This window comes from Onychostoma macrolepis, chromosome 02 (genome assembly GCF_012432095.1).
Source record: "Onychostoma macrolepis isolate SWU-2019 chromosome 02, ASM1243209v1, whole genome shotgun sequence".
In the NCBI taxonomy this organism is placed as follows: domain Eukaryota; kingdom Metazoa; phylum Chordata; class Actinopteri; order Cypriniformes; family Cyprinidae; genus Onychostoma; species Onychostoma macrolepis.
Genome location: NC_081156.1, coordinates 12,194,537 through 12,218,215, shown reverse-complemented (window position 1 = coordinate 12,218,215; position 23,679 = coordinate 12,194,537). Strand labels below are relative to the sequence as shown.

At 38.1% G+C, this 23,679-nt stretch overlaps 1 protein-coding gene across 10 annotated transcripts in view; it reads left to right on the top strand.

Annotated features, from left to right (window-relative positions):
- Positions 1-23,679, top strand: part of ptprfb (protein tyrosine phosphatase receptor type Fb) — a 180,571-nt gene that overhangs the window by 126,964 nt on the left and 29,928 nt on the right. For 6 of the 10 annotated variants that reach the window (XM_058797484.1, XM_058797500.1, XM_058797467.1 and 3 more), the window contains 7 exons: positions 5,563-5,589; positions 11,659-11,776; positions 12,701-13,279; positions 14,470-14,567; positions 15,115-15,371; positions 18,054-18,135; positions 18,614-18,838. In XM_058797484.1, the coding sequence (XP_058653467.1) occupies positions 5,563-5,589; positions 11,659-11,776; positions 12,701-13,279; positions 14,470-14,567; positions 15,115-15,371; positions 18,054-18,135; positions 18,614-18,838 (1,386 nt within the window). The remainder of the gene's footprint in view (positions 1-5,562; positions 5,590-11,658; positions 11,777-12,700; positions 13,280-14,469; positions 14,568-15,114; positions 15,372-18,053; positions 18,136-18,613; positions 18,839-23,679) is intronic. The other 4 variants (XM_058797492.1, XM_058797546.1, XM_058797509.1 and 1 more) reach the window with 1 other exon arrangement.

Genomic DNA, 23,679 nt, shown 5'->3' with positions numbered 1-23,679 from the left:
ATCGAGAAGATTATTTCTCATTTGCATAAGTACATAGCCAAGTGAAGGAGTGCATGCAAAATGCAAATGTATTAACTTACGCATCAGCACTCAGTCCACCTCCTATAACTGGCAAGTTTTCTCTTCGTCGTTAACTGATTCCAGCAAATTTTATTAGGGATGCATATATTGGTGCCATATTGGTTATTAGTATTGCTCTTGTGATTAATGGACAGATATGAGTTGTTCAGATCACACCACCTTGATTACATACAATGATGATGCATGTTTAGGGGGGAAAAAAGGGACACATATCAGTGCATCTTTATATTATATATTCTATAAAATCCCTTGCTCAGAGCTTGAAGTTGTCTTTGCCCTGCTGAAAAAAACAATAGAACCCTGCCCAAAACACAATAGAAAATGTAATGGTTTTTTAATGGTTATAAGGGGAATTGTATTGGTTTTAATGGAAACTATAATGGTGTCTTCTGGTATGTGATGGATTCTATTGGTGGGATGTTAAATCCTATTAGAAAAATGCCCAAAACACACTACAAAAAGGAATTTTTCCATGGTTTTACTGGAAAAAGCTATTGGTTTATAATGGTATTTTAATGGAAACCATTGGAATTTCTGTGATGGTTTCTATTGGGCTTCTATTGTTTTTTTTTGTTTGTTTTTTTAGCAGGGTGTTACCTTCGCCAGTCTTATTTGTGGTGCAGTTGATGTTTTGTCTGTCCAGCGCCTCTAGTCCAACACCTCCACAAGTCATAACTTGTAAACTTTGTTTAATGTCACAAGGTCAGCAGTTCTAAATGTTTTTGACAGCATACAAGACACATTTGTTGTGAGTTTTTCAACATTTTTTTCATCTAGTTTCCATCGGTGACACAAAAAAAACATTAGACAGGTTTTGTTTACAGTATCTGTCAGGTGAACTGCTGTCGACCTCTTTGCTCTCACAACCCAAGGGCACCTGCGCTTGCCTCTCCCTCTTTGGCAAACAACATTCCCTTCATTCGCCATGACATCTGAAGCGTTGTTGAGTCATTTACCACGAACTGTGCCGATTTGTCTCAGGACATGATTCATTCGCCGTCATTGTCAAAGAAGAAAACATGAAAACACTTGCAATACTTGCTGAGATGTATTTGTAAATATCAGGTTCCTCAGACACAATGATCTATACAAGCCTGTTTATTTTCACCTTGTGTCTCTATTTTCTCTCAGACATTGAAGATGTATCATAAGACTCGGGTTACATTTATGTCTACATCATTCTTCATTCTTTGGCCCTTAGAAAAAAAGAGAATGTGTTGTTGCTTTGCTCTCTGGGATGTAATTGGCCAGGGAGAGCTAGTGAAGAAGGGAGAAAACGTGTCGGAGAAGTGATGAAAATCCATTGTGTATTGTGTAACACTAATGGTTTGGCAGGGTGGTTGCAGAGTTGCTTTGATAAATGGCTTGTAGTGCTTTTTGTCTTGACAAAAAGACCCGGATTTCTCAAGACATCCATTTTTGTTCTTCTGAGGGTTACCAGTTGTTCATTTTTAATATGCACTGTTTCTCTACCACCTTCAGAGACACTCTGGCTCTAAAAGCATGGGCTTCTGCATGGATGGGCTCCTTAAACATCTCAAAGGAGAGCAGGAGCATGTGTAATGTTTTTCATTTGCTTTTAGTATGCATTACTGAACCAATCCAAATCCTAATAGCTAAGCTACAAATTAACATTAATGCAAGAGTTACAGACTAACTAGCTACCTACAATAAATATAATTTGCAACTCCAATTTGTCTAGTTTCAAAACATGGTTTCATTTTATTTATTTTTTTTCCTAACATGTCAACAACAAACAACACGTACACATTTTATTTTATAATGTGATAGATTTCTGGAACTGTACTGAAACATGACTGCCACTTTTGAGGAGGCTTTTTTGAGGATCCTTATGCATCTCCCTCAAGTATTCTAACAGTAAAAATTTTTTACAATTATCCTATTTGTTGTTGTTGCCATTTATTTTGATTACATAAACTGTTGCTGTTAACTATAATTCTCAAATTCACGATAAAATGGAAATTCTCCCATTATTGTGACCTACAGCCAAGTGAAAGAATTATTGAAAAGAATTAGATGTAGGGCATGGACTTGATTCTACCCATTAGTTGTTGAATGGATGGAGGCAATGCAATCTAAGTGTGAGGAAGGGTTTAAGTGGACTAAATGATTGGCAAAGTCTGGCATAAGGCTGCATTACCTACAAAACTACTTTAAAAATGTTTAAATAACTATTTGTCTGTTGATTTATATTTACTAATAGCCTGCCTAACATATTACATTTTCATAAAAGGTGTGCGTTGCTATACCATTGATTTCACTTTAAGTTTGTATCGAGACATTGTCATAATTTGAACCATTCGTTTGTCTCACTCAGAGCAACATGAGAAACCTCTCTCTCATCTGGCTCCATGACCTCAGCTGAAAAGCCAGGAAACCAGCGAGCACTTGTTTGTCCGTGGGTGGGATAAACGCATTTCTTTTCAAAAAAGGCCAGACTGGGAACCCACACACCACCACCCTCATTCTGAGTCTAAATTTAACCAAGAGATTGAGTTAATTGATCCATTCCAGTGTGCCACGAGAGCCGAGCAAGTGGCCGTTAAAGAAGCCTGTCAACCTTTCCATGAAGAATCTCCAATAAATCAGCATGAGTGTCCCCTACAATTGCAGCTGTCACTTTTCTGTGCTGTTTGATTAGGATCTTGTTGCATTAGTTGTGAGTGTAGGACAGAAGAGGGAACGCGCAAATGACAGTCGTAGTAAGAGATCGGAGCTATGGGTGGTGCGGCTTTTAGTAGTGAAGGACCAGAGCTGGTACCCAAAACATGGAAGGTTCTAAAACTGCGACCATCCTGCCATTAGGTCAAGGGTATCCAAAGCTGCTTTGTGAGGGCTAATGTCCTAGTTCATCTCCAACTTGCTTTAACTCACTTGCCTGGAAGTTTCTAGTATGCCTTAAAACCTTGATTATTTGGTTCAGGTGTTTTTAATTGAGGTTGTGAGTTGGAAGTATGTATGTGTAACACTAGTTTCGCTTGACTACATTACCATTGGTGGTTGCAACTTCCCATTACTGTGCATTCGCATAAGGCACATTTGCATAAACTGTCATGTTGCCAAGGGTTGTGTCACTCATACCGCCTCAAATCAACTCGCTTTAAGAGTAAATGACTTCTGGTTGCTTTGTTACTGCTGTCACGTAATCGCCTCTTTAAGACTCTGAGAGCATCTGCTTTACGGGTAAACGTGAATGTGAGATACACAGAGCACCAACTCTGAGGGAATCACTCTGGCCACGGTGGCCACAGTGCCAGATGAAGGAGAGAGAGGAGAGCCCTTTATTTCCCCTGATTAATATCAGCACCATCTTCCCCTTTCATCTCTTGTTCTCCAACAGCCTCCATCTGACAAACACAGACTTCCATTACTATTTTAATATCCTGTCTGAAAATTGGCGCATTTGGCTCCAGCTGAAGATTCCTATCAGTTCTGACCTGGTTTTTCTGCTCTCTGAAGCCTTTTAATAAACTAGGCTAATTTATTCATCTTGCATTCAAAGGGAATGATTCTGAGGAGATAATTTCGTGAAAGCAAAGGCCTGTACGTTTAACACAGGCTAAAGTGCCGTGTGGAAACAACAACCCATTAAGAAAGCAGATAAGTGGAAAAAATGTCTCATTAACTTGAGTTTAAAAAGGTTGTTTTTGTTTATTTAAGCGTTTGTTTCTTGTGTCGGTGCTTTGGTGGGTTCTGTTGATTGAGTGTACTGTAGATCGGCTTGAAGGAACGGCGGCGGTTTTGGATGCCGTTGTGTATATGTGCTAAGTGTATGTTGCTGTAGCACTGTGCACGATTAATAGGAGAGTTAAAAGCAGCAGTTTAGAAGGAGTCCATTGAGGAGGAAGTGAATGCAGTGAAACAGCGATGACTAAATGATTGAAGTACAGCTCTTAAGTGCAGACCTGAAGGGTTAGAAGCGCTCTCCAGCCCATTATATCTGATCAATGTTTCAGCCTCTACGCTTTCCACTCAACTTATCAGCATGACTTCAGCTCCTCGCCATGAAAGGTAATGATGGGCGCTTGGGCCTCCAGGTAGCCGTGCCCTGGATAAAGTCATTGTTACTGGACCTTTAGGAAGGCATGCTCTGGGTGAAGCTGCTGGTTTCTCTTGTGCTGTTTTAAAAGCATCCATGAGGCTCCTACCTCTGAGTAGCCAGCGGGCTAACAAGGTGCCACACATGCCGGGCGTTATCCTATAGAATCGGCAGCACAAGATCTGTGTGTGGGAAGCAGTGTGTTAGGGAAACAGACTGAAATATTGGCCTCCATCTAGTCTGCTAATGGTACTGTTATGCAATATACACACAGATCTACTTCAGCTCCATCATGAGAAGCAATTATAGGATATGGATGAATGTTTGCAGAATGATCTAATATAGAAAATTACAGTGTGGGGGTCCGCACACTGATATTGTGACGTGCTTCACTGCACTTTGCAGATTCTCGGTTAGAAAAGAGCAATTTCCTCTTTCTTTCCGAAAAGGAATATCAACTCCAGTTGAGCTGGCTCCATGCTGGCTTCTCGGTCCAGGGAAGATTTGATACATGTGTGAGCACCTTTTGTTGAGGGTGGGTAAGAAAAAGCAGCGGTTCTGGGTGCTCAGTGTCGGTAAAGTTTGATGTCACCAAGCTGGCAGTGCGATGGGGGTAATGGGATTTCATGCTCTACACCACCAGGAGACTCGCACCAAGAAAAAGGCTTTCAATCCCGATGAGTTTCACTTACAGTTAAAGAAAAAAAGTTTTTATATCGGTATCTGCCAGCAGGGACAAAACATTTTTAGTAAATGTAATTCTTTTTTTTTTTTCAATGTGGTTAAATTAGTCATGTATTGAGAAGATCTTTTCCTATGGCCAATAACTTGCAAATACTAAATCTCAATCCTAATTCGTCTAGACAAATTAAAAACAAACAATTACAAATTAAAATAACTCATTTGGTACCAATGTTTTGTGCATCCATACATAAAATTGTGACAAAATTTCTTAAATTATACTCATGTAACCAGGCAGTGCATCTGTGGTAAATGTACAATATTTCTCTATGTCTTTTGGAGTTCACTTATCAGGTTTATTATGAATTCAGCCCGGGTAAGTATCTGTGAATTGCAATGTTTGCAACCATGCTGAGACTAAAACGTTCTTGCACCAGGTGTAAGTGGTGCAATAGTTGTCATTTCTTTCTCCCACAGAGCGACGGAATGAAGCACCTTGCCTTTGTTAGCAGTATACCACTGCTCCTTTTACCTGACATTATGCAGCACTGTGTCGAATGTGAAATATTGTCATCTCTCCTCCTCCACTCTTCTACTCTGTCTCTGTAGCATGTCTCTGTTAACGCTATGTGTTCATCTGTAGATGAGAGAAAAAAAAGGTAGCGATGCTTTTTTTTCTCCCCAGTAGTGCCATCTCTGATTCATTTTCTACCTCTCATCTGTCATGTGTTTTCCATCAGTGGAAAATTGAAGAGTCCACGGAATATGTGAGTAACTCAAGTGTGAGCGGGTGGTTTGCAGCATTGGGCCTGCGGGAATGCTCTGAGTTTGTGTGTTCATCTATCACTTTTTCTTCTCTTGCTTGGCTTTATTTCGTTTGAAACTAACAGTTCTCCTTTGTTTCTTCCTTTAAGGGGGGATTAACAGTTTTATTGAACCCCTGTGTGTTTAATATGAATTTGGACCAAGCAGCTTGTTGAAAAGGGGGAAATGGGGTAAAAATACACAATCAGCATGATGAAAGCTGATTTTTTTTTTTTTTTTTTTAAATAGCATCTTTTGAGGATTGTTGCAAACATATTCCCAACTACATACTCGTTTACTCTCTCACACACACACAGAGAGAAAATACCAGAATAAATTGCAGCATTTTCAGCATTATACTGAAGGTCACCCACTAATGCACTGTATTTACTAATGGTAATGATGCCGCATGCTCTAAAGGTCTGGCCCCTGAGAGCACATTTCACTGACAGTGTAATGACTGCACTAATGACTTCTCGCATAGCAAGTACCCGTTATTCACTCTCACGCGCACACAATCACATGCGCACGTACAACAAATATGGAACAGACCATCACTACTAGAGCACTACTCTTGAAAATTCCTTGAAAAGCTAGTAAGTTTAACATTATCTGAATGATAAAACCTCATTCATACTAAAATGAAAAATACTGTACATGCACAGATAAGAATACTTGACTAGAGAGATAGAAGAACCGGAGATATGGCATAGGCTGAATTAAGTAGCTGTATGAATGAAAGCTTTATCAGCTTTTTTCTTGATTTGATGTTATATATATATATATATATATATTTTTTTTTTTTTATTCTTTAATGAATAGATTATTTAAAAGAACAAACTTTTTTTTTTATAACATTACGATTTTTTAGAACATTATTACTCTTTACTGTCACTTTTGATAAAAAAATAAAATAAAAAATAATAATAATCCCAACAGCAAGACATTTTGATAACCATGTCTCATTGAATCAAATTTTACAACTGTTTTATCAGTTATGTCACATTATATTATACATTATGCAAAGATTTAGCTGGTCATTATTGCAAAATAAACCCAGATAGTTGTTGTCAAATATATTACTTTTATTCAGCTAACTGCACTCTATCCTATTTATTACACTATACTCCTTAACAAATAACTTAAAAAATGAATATTAAATATGTGAGTTATGTGAGAAGAAATCTGTTGTCAGGAACAACGGACAAATATGCAGTTTATTGATCATTATACTATAGTCTTTGACCTCAAAATGCACTGACCAATTGGAATCAAGTATTCTAGAGAGCATGCAATAAATCACATTAGCTTCACAAAAATGATATTAGATTTCAGTAATAATATTGCATTTCAGTAGTCACCACAAACAGATCCATTTTTTTTTATTTTATTAATTTAGTTATATTTATAGATGCATTTCAGTTTTATTATTATAATTCATTTATTTATTTATTTTTACTACATGGAAGAATGGAAGGGGATAGTAATGGAGAAGTTGCAATCTGCTTGGCCCCTGTGTGATGACTGAAGGGGTTGGGGAAGAAAAACACTGAATGATGTTACCTGCTTTCAGCAGAGGGATGGGTTCAGGGTTATGTGTGCTGTGAGTGTTGAAAACCAGTGAAGCTTGGCTGGAAAGAGAAAGCTGCAGACAACAGTCGGCTTTCAACACTTCAGCTCTTTGTGTGTAGGTGTGTGTTGTCCGTGAGCATGCCTTTGTGTGTGTGTGTGTGTGTGTGTGTGTGTGTGTGTGTGGCTCGTTGTTCCAGAGTTTCCTCTAAAGATTCTTATAGTTGCGTGACAGCCCACTACAGTTCGGGGCCTGGCTTGCGTTACGCTAGTAAATCCTCTTACTGCCCAGATTTGGAGCATTAAAAAAAGAGGCAAAGAAATGGGCTCACTTCAGTTACCAGTGTCGTTTTCCTCCCAGTGAAGCCTGACCCCATTTCTCAGTCCGCCCATCTCTGTGCCAGCAGACTGGCTGCCGTCTCTCTGGAGCCCTGCTGTTAGCGACCGCACCTGCTCTGCTGCCACTGCGTGCTGCCACCTGCCTGGAAAACATTCAGCGTGAGCCAATCGCTTGCTCCCGCCAAATCGCTCTCTTTTCCCTCTCCCATGATTCAGGGCTGTCTGGCAGCCTGTCAGCGAACTGGATTTCTGGAATCTCGGATTCATACGTTAAAATGAGGATTCACACCTGACCCGGTGACCCTGAGCGGTCACTGGGGTCTCTAGTTATTCATGCATGAATTTGTGTACAAATTGAGGTTGTCCTCCAAATTTGCTCTCTCTCCAATGTTGGATGTAGTTAGGGGTTAAACTGCCCTTGCAAAAATTGACCGTGGTAAAGGATCGTGTGACACTGAAGATTAAATAATGATGCTGAAAATTCAGCTTTGCCATCACAGGAATAAATTGATTAATGGAATAATTATTATAAATGGCTATTTTAAATTGGAATAGTATTTCACATATTACTGTATTTTTGATTACATAAATGCAGCCTTGGTGTGCATATAGGACTTCTTTCAAAAATCTTACTTAACTCAAACTATTGAAGGATAGTATGTAGGAGATACAAGATAATAAAAATTGGCTGCTTAAGAAAAAAGTGAGTACAAGAATAAGGTAATATAAAAAAAACTTAGGAGAGTACAGGAGATATTTAAATTGCCTGATGCTGAGCCCTTTTTGAAAAGTGCTAAATGAATAATCTGCTTGTAAGATATCAAGTTATCACTTCCACATCTTGGGATCACAGTGACAAAACACTTTTTCACTTTTTTACAGATGGGTTTTAGGTACAACCATCAAAGTAGGCAAAGTAGGCTTTTTTTTCACCGTTTGAAGGACTGCCAGATTCGTTCATTCCGGTATTACTGTAGTAATTATGGTATTTTGGTGGAAATTAGAGCCAGGATGACACTGATCCTCCCAGATTAATGGCTGATCCAATCAGTCATAGCTGTCAGAATATAATGGTTGGGAAAATGATACAAATAAAATAGCATACTTAATCTCAAACACGTGCATTGCTTCATTTTATATACATGCTGAAAAGTTCCTTTTTTTTTTTTTTCTCGACTTGCCTAGCACTTTCAGGATCTGTGCAACGCAGTGGTTCATGCTCACTTCTACATTCACAACGCTCTGTTTAGTGGATAATTGGTCTGCACTTTGCAATCATTTACAGTAGCACAGTTTTGTCGCACTTTTGGGCTGAATGTCTCTCACATACCAATAATATGGCCATGTGAAACAGATAAAACAATGGGACAGTAGTTACGTTACTATAATTGTAATATACTATATTATAATTACTATACTCTAACTTTAATGAAGTCTAGCTTAATCTGGGCTTCATATATGCAAAGTGAAGGCAGACACTTTATAATATTAAAAGTGAGATAACAGGAATAGTACTTGATTCCACCACATTGACAGCTGGATAAACAACTCTCTTACTATCACACCCATTTCTAAGAAAAACACCCAACATCTGTACTGTTAAGAAACCTCTAGAAACTAGACAGGCTTGTTTAAGCCATTTTTAGATCCTCTTTTTTAATCAAAGGTGAGAAACTCTTAATTTGTTTCACCTCAGGCTCTATTCAGAGGTACCGCAACACGTAATGGGACTGTGCTGCTCTTTTCACTGATGACATTGATTATGGCTTGACAGCAGAGAGACACGCTGGTGTCAGCGAGTGACATCTGTGCACCTCTGTGTTATTTATTCTAGCAATCAGCCATTTTGAAGGTTGGCATCAGCTGCTAGCTCACTAATGAAGTGTGACTGTGCTCAGTGTATAGAGGAAACACACATCTATTAACCCCACAGATGCCACACCAATAATCTCACCTTGTTCAATTAGCAAAAGAAGCTTTAGAGAATCAAATTTAGCTTGAACATGAATAGTGAGTCATTAACTGTTGTTTGGGTGACGAAAAAAAGTGTATCTGACAATTCAGACTTTTTTTTCTCAGAATTGTGAGTAATAAACTTCTATTGAGTTTATATGTTGAGTTAATATCTGATGAATTCTAATGAGAATAAACTCAAAACTGCAAGAAAAAAAAAGTAAGAACCGTGAGAGAAAAAAACTATTCCATGGCAGAAACTGATTGTTAAATAAATAAAAAGTACTAATATTGCCTAGTATAGATACAGTATGGTTACTTATATACAGTATCTAACTCATACACCCCTTGATACCACTGATAATGCAAAGTTCACTACTTTTTTTTTTTTTTTTTGTAGGTAGAGTTCTGAGCGCATATTGCTTAATGTTCAATAAATTGCTGCTGAAAGTGAATGTGCCCTAGTGTACTACTCACAGAATTGTTTTAACCCCCTCCTACTTGGTTAGACTTCTGTTCTCTGAGAGTGCAAGCTGTTCCCTTTACTTGAAAAACTGATAAAAGAGCACTATTTAAGATGGAGAAAATGAGAGAGGAAAATGCAATTGCTTCGCCTATAAAAAGTAATTTTGTGTGATTAAAGTAATGAATAAACGCTCAAATTTAAAAGGTCGTTTAAATTTTATCCAATCATTTACATTTTATCCCTTGTTCCCCCTCTTTAGGGCTTCAGTGGGAGTGCAAACCAAACCGAGCAATCTTCATTTAAAAAAGAAAATCGTGAAACAGTGGGCACATATTGGTATAAGTATTAATATAATTAAAACCTAATTGTAGAAGAAACACGGTTAAGTCGTGCTAAAAAGGCTAACGAGAAGCTTTTAAAATGCCATTTTCAGGAACTTAATTTACCAGAGGATGTGTAGGCATGTGTAATATAGGAGTCTGGTGTGGTGGGTAAACATATGCTATATTATGACCTTGATTTGTTCCGTGTGTGTGTGTGTTAAAGTGTGGTTGAACCCTTATGCTTTAATTATTGTGCGAGTTTGGTTTCTTTGAGTGTGTGAGAATTTTCTGCACATCATGTATAGGTAACCCTGCAAATACACTAAGAAGAGATTACCTAAGTAACTAAGCTTTCCCAATATAAGACAATAGTCTTATATTCATATATTTCATGTTGAAAGGGCTTGATTAATGAAGCACAGTTTTAGCAGGTTAATTTTGATCACTGAATTAATTTAGCTCTGATGCATTTCATTGTTTGGTACTTGTCTGTTCTGATTTAAAAGTGAATTTGGAGAACTGTGTGTTTGATTGCTGAAAGCTACATTTATTCTCACTGTGTGGATGCTGCTTTAGCAAATGTATTATTATCTTAGAGGAAAAGTCATGAAAATGTTCTGTTTTAACCCTAAGCAAAACTGTGTGTGTGTGTGTGTGTGTGTGTGTGTGTGTGTGTGTGTGTGTGTGTGTGTGTGTGTGTGTGTGTGTGTGTGTGTTCGCTTTTGTTTTCTACATGTGCCTTTGTGTGCTATGTTTGGCTCTTCCCCCTTCGGTTTGTGAGTTTGTTCAAATGCTCACACAGGTTATCTGTTGATGTCAACCAGATGTGTCATTGTTCTGCTATACAACTGTTATTATTTACAATAGTTTGCAAATTAATTTGACCCACATTTTAGGGTTTAGGGAATCTTTAAAAAAAAAAAAAAAAAAAGATATATATCTATATCTATATCTATATATATATATATATATATATATATATATATATATATATATATATATATATATATATATTACAAATAATTATTACAAATGAATTACTGACAGTTTTTCAGCTGACTTGTTAAAGGATTTGCCATCACTGGTGTAAAGCAAGAACATTGACACCCGTGGTTGGGCAGCTTTGGTTCTTCTCTTTATGGCTTGGAAGAGCTTCTATAGAGCTTTTCAAAGTCTTTCAGAGTTCTTGTTTGAATGTGCAATATGAAATGAAAAATATGTCAGATGGTTTTAAAAGGGAGGTTGGAAATGGTTAAGCGTTGGGGTGTGTGTGGTTTATTGGAGGGTTTATGATCAGTGTCTGCCAGTGGGGATGGCATGAGGGCATTTCTAGATAAAGCTTGTCTTGGCATCTTAGGGATCATGCTGTTTCTGTTTAACAGGAGGCTGTCATCACTGGACTTCTCTCCGAGACCTCTTACTCTGTTACTGTGGCAGCGTACACAACCAAGGGTGATGGGGCACGCAGCAAAGCCAAAGTCGTCACCACCACCGGAGCAGGTAGAAACTCACTCTCTTCACTTGACTTACTTCACATTCAAAGTTCACCGTTTAATTTCGATGCATGTACTCTGCATTATTCACTGATGCACGTTGTTCCTAAGAAAAACCATTTGAAATCCAATAACTTGCTTCACCTCTGGTACATCTCTTCTCAAGTGCTATATTGTACTGAATGGCCTGATTTACTTACAAAAACATCACATTATAGGATTTAAAAAAATCAGTTTCTTTGACTTGAAATATGAATGCGTCTTTCAAGGTTTTCAATGACAATTCATCGTTGAATGTCTGGTGACATTTAATCAAAAGCAGCTTTTCCAAGACTTTTCTTCACTCAAAGGGCAAAAAAGATGGAAAGGTCTTCACTTTTTGTTATTATAAAACATTATAAATATTATAGATTTAAGGTCCGTATGAAAGAGTCTTTACAAGTCATTGTAATTATATATCATTAAAAGTTTGTGGTTATTAAGTTTTAAAGTTTATTGTCATACTGTATATTTTAAAATGTTATTTATTCCTGTGCATTTTCAGTAGCTATTACTCCAGTCTTCAGTGTCACATGATCCTTCAGAAATCATTCTAATACTGTATGCTGATTTGCTTCTCAAGCAACATTTCATATTATCAATGTTGAAAATAGTAGTTAATATTTACTTAATACATATTATAAAGCAGATAATATTTTTTTTTTTTTCTTTGACAACTTACCATATATAGGTGGTCTCTTATTGAATAAGAGGATGTTTTAGATATTTAAAATGTTCAAGAGGACATTGCCTAAAAAAAATAATAGGCCAGATCAAACATACTTTTCAGGCAGGTTATTTGATACCTAATGGTGGCATATGGTATAAGTGGTCATTTGCAAATAACCCTCTTTTTAACAATGCTTTTTAAAATCTCACTCTGCCCCCGCAGTGCCTGGGAAACCCACCATGATCATCAGCACCACCATTGGCAACACGGCCCTCATCCAGTGGCAGCCTCCTAAGGACATGGTGGGTGAGCTGATCGGCTACCGACTGAGGTACAAGCGTGTGGAGGAAGAGAACTACGAAGTCCGTGAGTTCGCACGCACCGACGACCACCACACCGCCACAGAACTGCACAAGGGCGCCACCTACACCTTCCACCTGAGCGCCAGGAACCGGGCGGGAGCTGGAGAGGAGTATGTAAAAGAGATCAGCACTCCGGAGGACGTGCCAAGTGGGTTTCCCCTCAACCTACGAGTTGTGGGACTGACCACCTCCACCACCCGCCTCGCCTGGGACCCCCCGGCCCTGTCGGAGCGAAATGGCCGGATCGCACAATACCTAGTGATGTACCGCGACATCAACAACATACAGAACGGCACCAATCGCACCTCCGACACTCAGATGACCATCCAAGGGCTTCGACCAGACACCACCTATGATATCCGTGTGCAAGCCTTCACCAGCAAGGGAGGGGGTCCCATAAGTCCTAGTATCCAGAGCAGGACCATGTCTACATCACCTGGTTTGTGTTTAGACTGCATGGCTTACGTTAAATCACTTAAACAGATACAGAAATCCTTTTATCCCTCTGTGTAGTGTGAGGTGTAATTTATTACTGTGTCAAGCTACAGATAATTACAGTGCACCGTAACATAATTATAATGCACCTTATACACTTTATTTAATGATATACAGTGCATAAATGCTTGCATATTACATACCTATTCATGTTCCCGGAAAGATTGTGGCCAGAAAACAGCACCGGAATTTTCATTTCTGTCTTAACACATTTGAAATCTACTGTCCACCGTTGGTCTCAGAAAAATCTTTAGATAACCAACAAATGTTATTATTTTTCTGCAATAACACACGCTTGACATAACATAGCCATTTTGCCATGCTAACACTGTGATAAATGTGCACTGTGAAAAAATCCAATTATCTTCACATTGGGTGGTCTGTTTTTTTAAAGCAAATGGAAAAATCTGCCTTTGTTTTTTTTTTACTTTGTGGACATTCGAGTTCTGAGAAAAACAGAATTATTGTTAACTAAAATGAAAGTTATTAAAAATGGGTTTCGATAAGTGAAATAAAACTTAAAATACAAATATTAGATGAATAAATAGATTTAAAAATGTTGAAAAATGTAGAAATGTTACCTTGGCAACAACCTGAATTAAGTTGAAGTTAAAGTGCTAAAATTATTAAAAAACTTTAATAAAGTTAAATATATATATATATATATATATATATGTATGTGTATGTATATGTATATGTATGTATGTATGTATGTATGTTGAAACATAAAAAAAGACGAGCATGAATGAAAAACAAAAGTAATAATTCAAAATATTAATAAATACTATATTAATACTAAAATAAAACTAAGCTGAATGCATGTTTTAAGCTTCCTGTTGGAGGGGGAGATATAGATAGTCACTATTTCTTCATATTTTTCTAAACAAATATTTTCCATTGTACACAACAGCCTCAGACAGAGGCTATATATCTTTCTTTATTAAAAAATGATGTAAGTACAAGATATTCGTACTTTATTGCAGTGTCAGTAATTTCACACAACAAGAGATTAGTAAACAGTCCCTATATAAACAATTTCAGAAGCTCTGTTTTGTTTTAAATGTTACCTTTTACATTATTCAAACCCTGAGCTCTGTATATATGTTTATAAAATCTCTGTTCTCTGTCTAATAGCATTTGCCACAAGTTTTGGTGTCAAAGCTGTGATGAAAACCTCTGTTCTTCTCACCTGGGAGGTACCAGAAAATTATAAATCCCAAGTGCCTTTTAAGGTAAGACCCCATTCACGTACATAGACAAAAAGTTCATTGTGTTAAAATATATTATTCACAAGCATTTATGTCTATTTTTATACCCTTTTTATAGGCATGCACTTGAGAGCTAACTGTATAATTGTCTAATTCCCATACAGAGTAATTACACTGCGACAGATGTAAATGCAATCTGACCTATTAGATTTTAAGTGCTGATTCTGTAAATTCACATGCGGTTTAGCAAAATTGCAAGTCACACTATTGGTCAGTATGCAGAAACGTTGTGGAAAGTCTGTCAGAATGGTCTCTGGCCTACAGTGAACTTGACAGTCAGTCTGTGTGGCGTCTCTGCATGCCAGCCACTGGTATAAAACGGTATATAACAGTAATGTCCTGATGGGCCAAGCCCAGAAAACAGCACACGGTTTCCATCGCTAAAAGCAGCTGCATGAGGATAAAGTCTGTTTATGCAATCAGTTCTTTGTTTAAATTAAACTGAACGAAAATTCCGATTAGATTTAGTGAGCCGTGCAAGTGAGTGAAACTGAACCTCTTCTTCCTGTAGATCCTCTATAACCAGCAGAGTGTGGAGGTCCAGGGCAACCTCAAGAGGAAGCTGATCACACGACTGCAGCCGGACACCAATTACTCCTTCGTGCTGATGAGCCGGGGGAACAGCGCTGGTGGCCTGCAGCAGCAGGTCTCCATCCGTACCGCACCGGACCTGTTCAAAACTAAACCTGTCCTGTTCATTGCAGACCAGACCAGCAATGGTAAACTCACCATTAACCTGCCCAAAGTACCCACCACAGCTCCTGTCAGGTTAGTACTTTAGGACTAAAAAATATATTTATTAGTTTATTTGTTTTTGTAAGTATATCAAAATCTCACGATTTGATAATATTGCAATATGAAGTCCATGACACAATATTTACTGCGATATAAAAAAAAAAAAAAACACAAATGAAGAATTGGAAAAAAATAACATTTTGTACATTTTAAAGTTAAATTATTCTGTCTAATGCACTTTGAGAGTTCAAAATGAAAAGCTCCAACCCATGTTCTTAACTAAGAAAACAAGTCAGAAAAAAGTCAATGAACTGACTTGTACCTGAACTTTAAAGGGGACTCAACTAGTAATACACTGTCTCAGTCAAAATTACATTCACACTGGTGTTTTAGGAAGCCAAACAAATTAGAATATAATAATAATAATAACAACAACAACAATGACAGTAATAGCCATATATTGTAAAATAAATGTAAATGAATATTTCATAGGTATACTGTTTTTGCGTTACACTAGAGTAGGGAAATTACAATACTTCTTTCTTAATTTCTACACTTGAGAAAGATATTTTGAATTTGGGCTGCATTTAAACCGCTAGCTGTCAGCAATTCATACTGCACTTTTAAATTTTTATTTTGACGGAAACGGAAGTAGAGCTTTTATTTTGTAGGGAAAACTCCAGCTTCAGTGAAAACATGCTCACAAAAACGCGTCTCACTACACATCTAGTGAAATGTTGTGCCGTGAAAATAAATGAAAGGAGTAAGCCATATTGTGCTTTCGGTTTTAGTTCGTTTGCCAAAGCATAATGGCCCAAAATACAACTTTAAAGACCTTTTATGTTAGAATATTTTTAGTATAGTTTATATAAACATGCAAAGAAAATGGGATGTCCTTCTAGTTGGGTGGAAAAGATATTAAATTAGTATTAAATAAAAATGTATACATGTTTTATGTTGTTTTTGTTATTTATTTTATTTAGTATAGTTTATATAAGCATAGTAAGAAAATGGATAGAAATAAATAAATACATTTAAAATATGAATTCAAAATATCTGTATAAAAGAGCAAGAAATTCAGAAATAGCTTTCAGCAGAATTTGAATACGTGCATGAAGAGTTTTCAAAGAATAAGCTGGTTTGATATAGTAATCATCCTACTTTCCCTCTATTTAAACCTCATAAATCCATACGGATACAGTGACGCTGCCCGGAGTAATGCCTGCAGCCCCATTCGGGTCAATGACGGCATGCTTTCCGTTCTGCAGTGTAGCTCACACACCATTACCATGCAATTATTCCCCCCCAACTGAACGCTCAGACCGAATCTCCCCGTCTCAGCAAACAGCCATCCTGCCAACACTGCAGATTCCAGCTGCTTTTTAAACCCAAAGTAACGTCATCCTACTGTATTCAGCTTTACATTTGACCTTCTCCTGAAAAGCGGCAGATTTTTCGAACTACCAGAAGGTCCTTGTCAGGCTCAAGTGACATCGGCGTGTTTTCACTTCATTCTCCTCCGAGCTGTACGCCAAAGGATGAGTCGTGATGGAACGCGTAGAAATCAATAGCGGAGAATGTGCCGGCAGACAGGCTGTTTTCTATCTTAGCTGAGGGGAAGATATATCTGAAAGTCTTGATTTGAGACCACTTAGAGTGCAGCCTGTCGTGATGGAGGATATGAACACATCCTGCTCGTAGAAAGCAGACACACTGCTTCGTTTCTGATGTTCTTGCCACAGAGAGCCCATCATTATGGCTGAGTGCTCTTCACAGGAGCTCCTGGTGATGGGTGGAGGCCCTTCAGCTATTGTACCACTTAAATGTGTCATCATAATTTATGCATGAGGAAGGCCACTTATGTTTATATGTAATTTTCAACACTTAATTTTTCATGAATGAGGAGGTAATGGAAGAAAAGTGGAGATTGTTTTTGTCCTTTGAGAGGAACATGTTGTTTTGTGAGTCACGCTTTTCCACAGCCAATTATGTTCCCTAAAAAGAAATGAAACTAATTTGCGACCGAACCGCAAGCTGGGAGATTTCTTCTCTGACGTCTTGGCCGTTGACAAAATCAGAGCTGGTGCACTGTGGTCCCAAAAAAAAAAAAAAAAAACTTGTTGCCAATCCCAGGAGAAGAACAGGGCTGTGCTCCAGAGTGCCTTTTTTGATTGGTAAAAAGATTACCAGAGTGTTGAGGATGAGAAGTCTTGGAGAAGATTGGCATTTGGAGTAGAGCTGATTGATGTGGGATTTCATGTCAGACACAGCGCTTCGTTCTCCAGTAATGGCGGAGCTCTGAAGCACAGAGAGAGTTTTTCTTGGAGCTGATTTTGAAAATGCCTCTCATATCAGACACTGGCCAAATTAAAGCCTCGGCCCCAGTCTTATTATGAACAGCTGAATGCCGTTCTCCTAAAGTTATGCTTGTCTGGACCACCTGACAACTCGTTCTGAGTGCTTCATTCACTCACGCTCTGAAAGATAGAGCTGCTGATTATCAAAAACCAGTAGTGTTGAGATGATTAACTGGAGCTATTACCCAGAAAGCAAGTCATCAGTTTTTCTACACACCTGGAATGGGCCGCTTTCAATTCCCACCAGCTGAAATCTACAACCTTTTCTGGTGTAAATAGTGACACTTGTTTAAGTTGCTGTAGTGTGCAGTTGAGTGTAGTAAAGGTGTATATGCTAATAATCTTGTTTTCTGTATAGGTGGTACTACATTGTGGTCGTGCCCAGGTCTGTTGCATCATCTCGTAAGTGGGTTAATCCTGACGAGATGGAGCTGGATGAGGTGAGATATTCCTGTTTTTGTTTTTATCATCATTATTTCCAGGGTAAAACTTTGTTTTGATAGTCCACTTTAGACATTCTACTAACAGTAAGTAACTTTGCAACTACATGTCAACTAGCAGTCATTAGAGTATTAGTAGACTGTCTGCTTAATATCTTCTAACACTTTATTTTGATGGGTCCACAACATACAACAAACTGACTATGAGAAACTTTGCAAGTATATGTCAGTTTATTCTACTAACCCTAAACCTAACCTAACATTCTACTCTGAGAGATAGTAGACATGTACAGTAGTTGCAAAGTTACTTATAGTTTGTAGAATGTCTAAAGTGGACAATCAAAATAAAGTGTATTTTTCCATTTCCAGAATTACCGGGGTCACTGGAAAAGCATTTTTTTTCACATATCACTGAGATCCTGTGGTGTTTATGTCTGTTGTCCTGCACTAATTCATCTCTGTCTGATCTCTTTCACAGCTCTTGGAGTCTACTGAAGGAGCTCTGCTCAGGAGACGACGTCACACGGACACTGTTAGGCCGTACATCGCCGCAAAGCTGCCCTCCCTCCCAGACACCTTCACCCTGGGCGACGAAAAGACATACAACGGCTTCTACAACCGTCCCCTTCCTAACAACCACTATCAGTGCTTTGTCATGGCCGAACTCAAGGACCAATACCCCGTTATTGCCAATGAGAAACAGGTACTACGCCGGTTTGTCATTTGGTCAAACAATGTGGAAGCCACACATGTTCATTTGTACATTTGGTGTATTTCAGCTTCTCAGAAAATTTCAGCTTGAGTTGCAGGCACACAAGCAGTTATTCTGTGAGTCTTACCAAAGCTTTGTCCTAATAAGCAGAAAAGCTCAATAAGCTTTGTTTGTCGAACAAGCATTAGCTTAAACGCCTCGCCGGTTCCCTCAGCCCCGTTTTTCCATCTGCTTCTCTCACAAATCAAAGATTTGAACTCGGCGCCCTCACAGCCCTGAAACTAATCATCGCTGAAACTTATAGCCCAGACCTCTAGAGGACCAGTTGGATAAATATTCATAATTTCCTCTCATGATAGCGTCAGCAGTGTTTGGCACTTTGAGCTCCTCCATCTCAGCTCTGTGGAAAGAGCAGGAGAATGGATTTGCGTGGCAGGGCTTTGGTAGCTCGGAGGCTTGTCCTGATTCCCTTGAAGCTGACTCTTAAGTATCCCTAAAGCTTAGGCATTAATCTTTCTGCCATGTTTTATGAGAAGAAGAGGACAACTTCCTCACTCAGCACTTCAAAGGCCCTGCTTCCCCTTCCTTAACTCCGTCAACCTTTCCCTCGGACTTCCATGAGATGACCCTGATCTGCAGAGACCGTACCTGGAATGCTCTTTAACTAATAGAGATTAAACAAGCATGTTGATGATTTGAGAACGATTAGATGAGTGTGTAAGGTTCAAAAGAACAAGTCTAGCCGTTTGTCCTTGACCAGAGAATAATATTTCAGAGGAATGGCCAACGCCCCACATCTAATGCAGCTGTGCCCTTCGGATTGGGCTCTCCAGTAGCTCTCCTGCTGCGGTGCTGTCATAGGAAATGAATGAACAGCTCTGATATGAGCTGAGCTCCAACACAGGGGCCTTTAGAGCTTATGAAGACTGGAGCTCAACACAGGAACACAGGCCCATTGAAAGCCAGTGAAGAAACGGTATAGGACTGGGATTAAAATTACAGACTAGGACTGCGTGTAATAATAAATAAAATAAATATTTTAAATGAAATATTGTTTGTTCAGATATGGGCGAAATATACCAATACAATGTGACCAAATGCTTTTAATAATAATTCTAGTAATAAGTTTAATAAACAATGTTACCAAATTAAATATATACGTTAAAATTAGTGCTGTCAAACGATTAATTGCATCCAAAATAAGTTTCTGTTTACATAATATATGTATGTGTACTGTTTATTTATTATGTATATATATATATATAAGTACACACATTCAGTATATATTTTGAAAATATTTACATGTGTATATATATTTATATATTTATTTTATTATATTGTATATGATATTTAAATACAGTTAATATATAAACATAACATTTTTCTTAAATATATACATGCACTTGTTTGTATTTATATATACATAATAAATATACACAGCTACACACTCATATATTATATATATTATGAGTGTGTACTCATATTATGAGTGTAACACAAACTTTTATTTTGGATGCGATTAATTGTTTGACAGCACAAGTTAAAATAGTTATGTGCTATATAGGTTTGGGATTGAAACTACAGAATATGACTAGGTAAAAATAGTTATTTTCCAATAAATCACAAAATCTACAAAATACAGTGTGACTAAATCCTATTCAGTAATCTAAATTAAAAACTAATACCAATATAACTAATATAATGAATATATTCAAGATTGTATAAGATTATATATATTTTTGTATATATGTATTAAATATATATATATATATATATATATATATATATATATATATATATATATATATATATATATATATATATATATATATATATATATATATATATATATATATATACAGTGAGGAAAATAAGTATTTGAACACCCTGCTATTTTGCAAGTTCTCCCACTTAGAAATCATGGAGGGGTCTGAAATTGTCATCGTAGGTGCATGTCCACTGTGAGAGACATAATCTAAAAAAAATCCAGAAATCACAATGTATGATTTTTAACTATTTATTTGTATGATACAGCTGCAAATAAGTATTTGAACACCTGTCTATCAGCTAGAATTCTGACCCTCAAAGACCTGTTAGTCTGCCTTTAAAATGTCCACCTCCACTCCATTTATTATCCTAAATTAGATGCACCTGTTTGAGGTCGTTAGCTGCATAAAGACACCTGTCCACCCCATACAATCAGTAAGAATCCAACTACTAACATGGCTAAGACCAAAGAGCTGTCCAAAGACACTAGAGACAAAATTGTACACCTCCACAAGGCTGGAAAGGGCTACGGGAAATTGCCAAGCAGCTTGGTGAAAAAGGTCCACTGTTGGAGCAATCATTAGAAAATGGAAGAAGCTAAACATGACTGTCAATCTCCCTCGGACTGGGGCTCCATGCAAGATCTCACCGTGGGGTCTCAATGATCCTAAGAAAGGTGAGAAATCAGCCCAGAACTACACGGGAGGAGCTGGTCAATGACCTGAAAAGAGCTGGGACCACCGCTTCCAAGGTTACTGTTGGTAATACACTAAGACGTCATGGTTTGAAATCATGCATGGCACGGAAGGTTCCCCTGCTTAAACCAGCACATGTCCAGCCCGACTTAAGTTTGCCAATGACCATTTGGATGATCCAGAGGAGTCATGGGAGAAAGTCATGTGGTCAGATGAGACCAAAATAGAACTTTTGGTCATAATTCCACTAAACGTGTTTGGAGGAAGAAGAATGATGAGTACCATCCCAAGAACACCATCCCTACTGTGAAGCATGGGGGTGGTAGCATCATGCTTTGGGGGTGTTTTTCTGCACATGGGACAGGGCGACTGCACTGTATTAAGGAGAGGATGACCGGGGCCATGTATTGTGAGATTTTGGGAACAACCTCCTTCCCTCAGTTAGAGCATTGAAGATGGGTCGAGGCTGGGTCTTCCAACATGACAATGACCAAGCACACAGCCAGGATAACCAAGGAGTGGCTCTGTAAGAAGCATATCAAGGTTCTGGCGTGGCCGAGCCAGTCTCCAGACCTAAACCCAATAGAGAATCTTTGGAGGGAGCTCAAACTCCGTGTTTCTCAGCGACAGGCCAGAAACCTGACTGATCTAGAGAAGATCTGTGTGGAGGTGGGCCAAAATCCCTCCTGCAGTGTGTGCAAACCTGGTGAAAAACTACAGGAAACGCTTTGACCTCTGTAATTGCAAACAAAGGCTACTGTACCAAATATTAACATTGATTTTCTCAGGTGTTCAAATACTTATTTGCAGCTGTATCATACAAATAAATAGTTAAAAAATCATACATTGTGATTTCTGGATTTTTTTTTTTAGATTATGTCTCTCACAGTGGACATGCACCTACGATGACAATTTCAGACCCCTCCATGATTTCTAAGTGGGAGAACTTGCAAAATAGCAGGGTGTTCAAATACTTATTTTCCTCACTGTATATATATGTATATGTATATATATATATACATATACATAAATAAAAAGTTCATATATTTAAAAAAAATAATACTTATGTTTTCATTTTAAATAATACTTAGTATTTGTAATATGTATAATTATTTAAAATGAAAACATAAGTATCCAGTGAGTATTCATAATGTTTATCCAGCATTAGTCTCAGCCTCAGACGTCACACCCACGGAACGTTGGCTAAACGTCTGATGCATATTGCACACTTATCTGGAAATACTTCAGGAGTTTCGAAGTCGTCCTCTGATTGGTAAAATTATACAGGATTTCCGGGACACGTGTGTAAGACATTTCCACGCCCCTAAACATGACGCGCCACAAAACGAAACGTGATTGGTTGCTTTACCTATCAGTCAAATGGCCTCTTGTGCGGGTCTTATCCATTCAAAGCGGACAAAGTTCCCAGACCTTCAGCCGTCAGTCTGAAGGCCTGGCTACGCGAGACTAATCCAGCATCAACTTTCAGCATGTGAAACTGAACTTGCTTGATATTTTTTTTATCTTTTTTTTTTTTTTTATAATAATAGGCTTCTCATTCTGAAGCTTGAGTCAGCTTCTGCTCTTCTTCAACACTGAATATTAGCTTTGTACAAGCATCACTCGTGGCACATACGCAAGCCCAGAGGAGTGTGAAATCGGATGATAGATCGAATGTGTAAACAGAATCTGTTTAAACAAGTGCGGACAAGCAAGCTTAAGATGTTACGTTAAACGGGAGGAAGAGACAGCACTTTGGCAGGTTAAAAAAAAGAAGAGAGATGTTGAGAGGAGAAGGCGCATTAGAGAACAGTGAACTTTTAAAGAAAGAAGCATAAGGAAAAAAACAGAACCAAGAGGAAGGGAGAAAGAGAGAGCGTCAGCTGGCTGGTGGAGTTAGGAAGGAGGGCCTGTGGCGGCCGAGCTGTTTCTGCCAGATAAAGTGTTTACATTAGCAGAATGCCCGCACTGAGACCCCAGTGCCGAGATGATGTCGTTAACCGTTCCTCTTCTGCCTGAGGACGCACGCCCATCCTTATACGCTCAATGGATTTTGCGTTAGTTAGTATTCAGCTTTCTTGTGTGTTTTTTCTCCTTGTCTGTAGGAAATACGAAACACATTAGTGACATTAACTGCCTTTAACACATCGTACTCAAATTGTGTTAAAGCGCCAGAGGAAGCAGAGTGCTATCGTTTCATTCACCTCTAAAACCTCAGTAGAAAATGCACTGAAAATGAATAAAAACAAGATTTTTGAATCCCTTTGATGGGTGAACCTCACAAAGATATGACTAGCTCATGTTTTATTACACAAAAAGAGGCCTATTTTAGGACCATTAAAGTTGGCATTTATGTTCAAATTCTCATTA